At 30.6% G+C, this 1,291-nt stretch overlaps 1 protein-coding gene across 1 annotated transcript; it reads right to left on the reverse strand.

The window, feature by feature from the left end:
* Nucleotides 1-229: 229 nt before the first annotated feature.
* Nucleotides 230-763, reverse strand: LOTGIDRAFT_176974 (hypothetical protein; the record flags this gene model as incomplete). The annotated part of the gene is made up of 1 exon (XM_009068773.1): nt 230-763. A coding segment is annotated over one exon (534 nt), but the record flags the coding sequence as incomplete, so codon positions are not given.
* Between the last annotated feature and the right edge of the window lie 528 nt (nt 764-1,291).

The raw sequence follows: 1,291 nt of genomic DNA on the forward strand, positions 1-1,291 counted from the left end.
TTAATGATGAGCAATATATAAAAATTGTGACAAAAACTCTTTTAATATAAGTTGGTTTTTATCTAATTTTGAGTATAATTTGACGTAAGCTCAATGAGTTAGACCTGACATCGAACTAGGTGGTGAATTGAAGAATCAAAATCTTATCTAATTCTAAAAAAACAGTAAATAGAGGTAAACAAAAGTTAAAAAAAGAAAATTCTACATAAACTAAATATAAAATACTTACAGAAGTAGTTTTAATGGCAGTATTCTTTAATCGATGTCCCTCGTCACAAATTACAATATCAAAATTCTCTCCCTTGATTAGATCATACGTTCGTACAAACATTTCGTAGGATACGATTAATACTGGATAGATATTGGACGATTTATATTCCTGTAAAAAACAGTTATAATAACAATGAGCCAACCTAGAGGGTGTAAATAGTTGAGATGTGATTAATACTGGATAGATATTGGACGATTTATATTCCTGTAAAAAACAGTTATAATAACAGTGAGCCAACCTAGAGGGTGTAAATAGTTGAGATGTGATTAATACTGGATAGATATTGGACGATTTATATTCCTGTAAAAAACAGTTATAATAACAATGAGCCAACCTAGAGGGTGTAAATAGTTGAGATGTGATTAATACTGGATAGATATTGGACGATTTATATTCCTGTAAAAAACAGTTATAATAACAATGAGCCAACCTAGAGGGTGTAAATAGTTGAGATGTGATTAATACTGGATAGATATTGGACGATTTATATTCCTGAAAAAAACAGTTATAATAACAATGAGCCAACCTAGAGGGTGTAAATAGTTGAGATGTGATTAATACTGGATAGATATTGGACGATTTATATTCCTGTAAAAAACAGTTATAATAACAGTGAGCCAACCTAGAGGATGTAAATAGTTGAGATGTGATTAATACTGGATAGATATTGGACGATTTATATTCCTGTAAAAAACAGTTATAATAACAGTGAGCCAACCTAGAGGGTGTAAATAGTTGAGATGTGATTAATACTGGATAGATATTGGACGATTTATATTCCTGTAAAAAACAGTTATAATAACAGTGAGCCAACCTAGAGGGTGTAAATAGTTGAGATGTGATTAATACTGGATAGATATTGGACGATTTATATTCCTGTAAAAAACAGTTATAATAACAGTGAGCCAACCTAGAGGGTGTAAATAGTTGAGATGTGATTAATACTGGATAGATATTGGACGATTTATATTCCTGTAAAAAACAGTTATAATAACAGTGAGCCAACCTAGAGGGTGTAAA

Source organism: Lottia gigantea (assembly GCF_000327385.1).
Source record: "Lottia gigantea unplaced genomic scaffold LOTGIsca_9343, whole genome shotgun sequence".
Taxonomy (NCBI): Eukaryota; Metazoa; Mollusca; class Gastropoda; family Lottiidae; genus Lottia; species Lottia gigantea.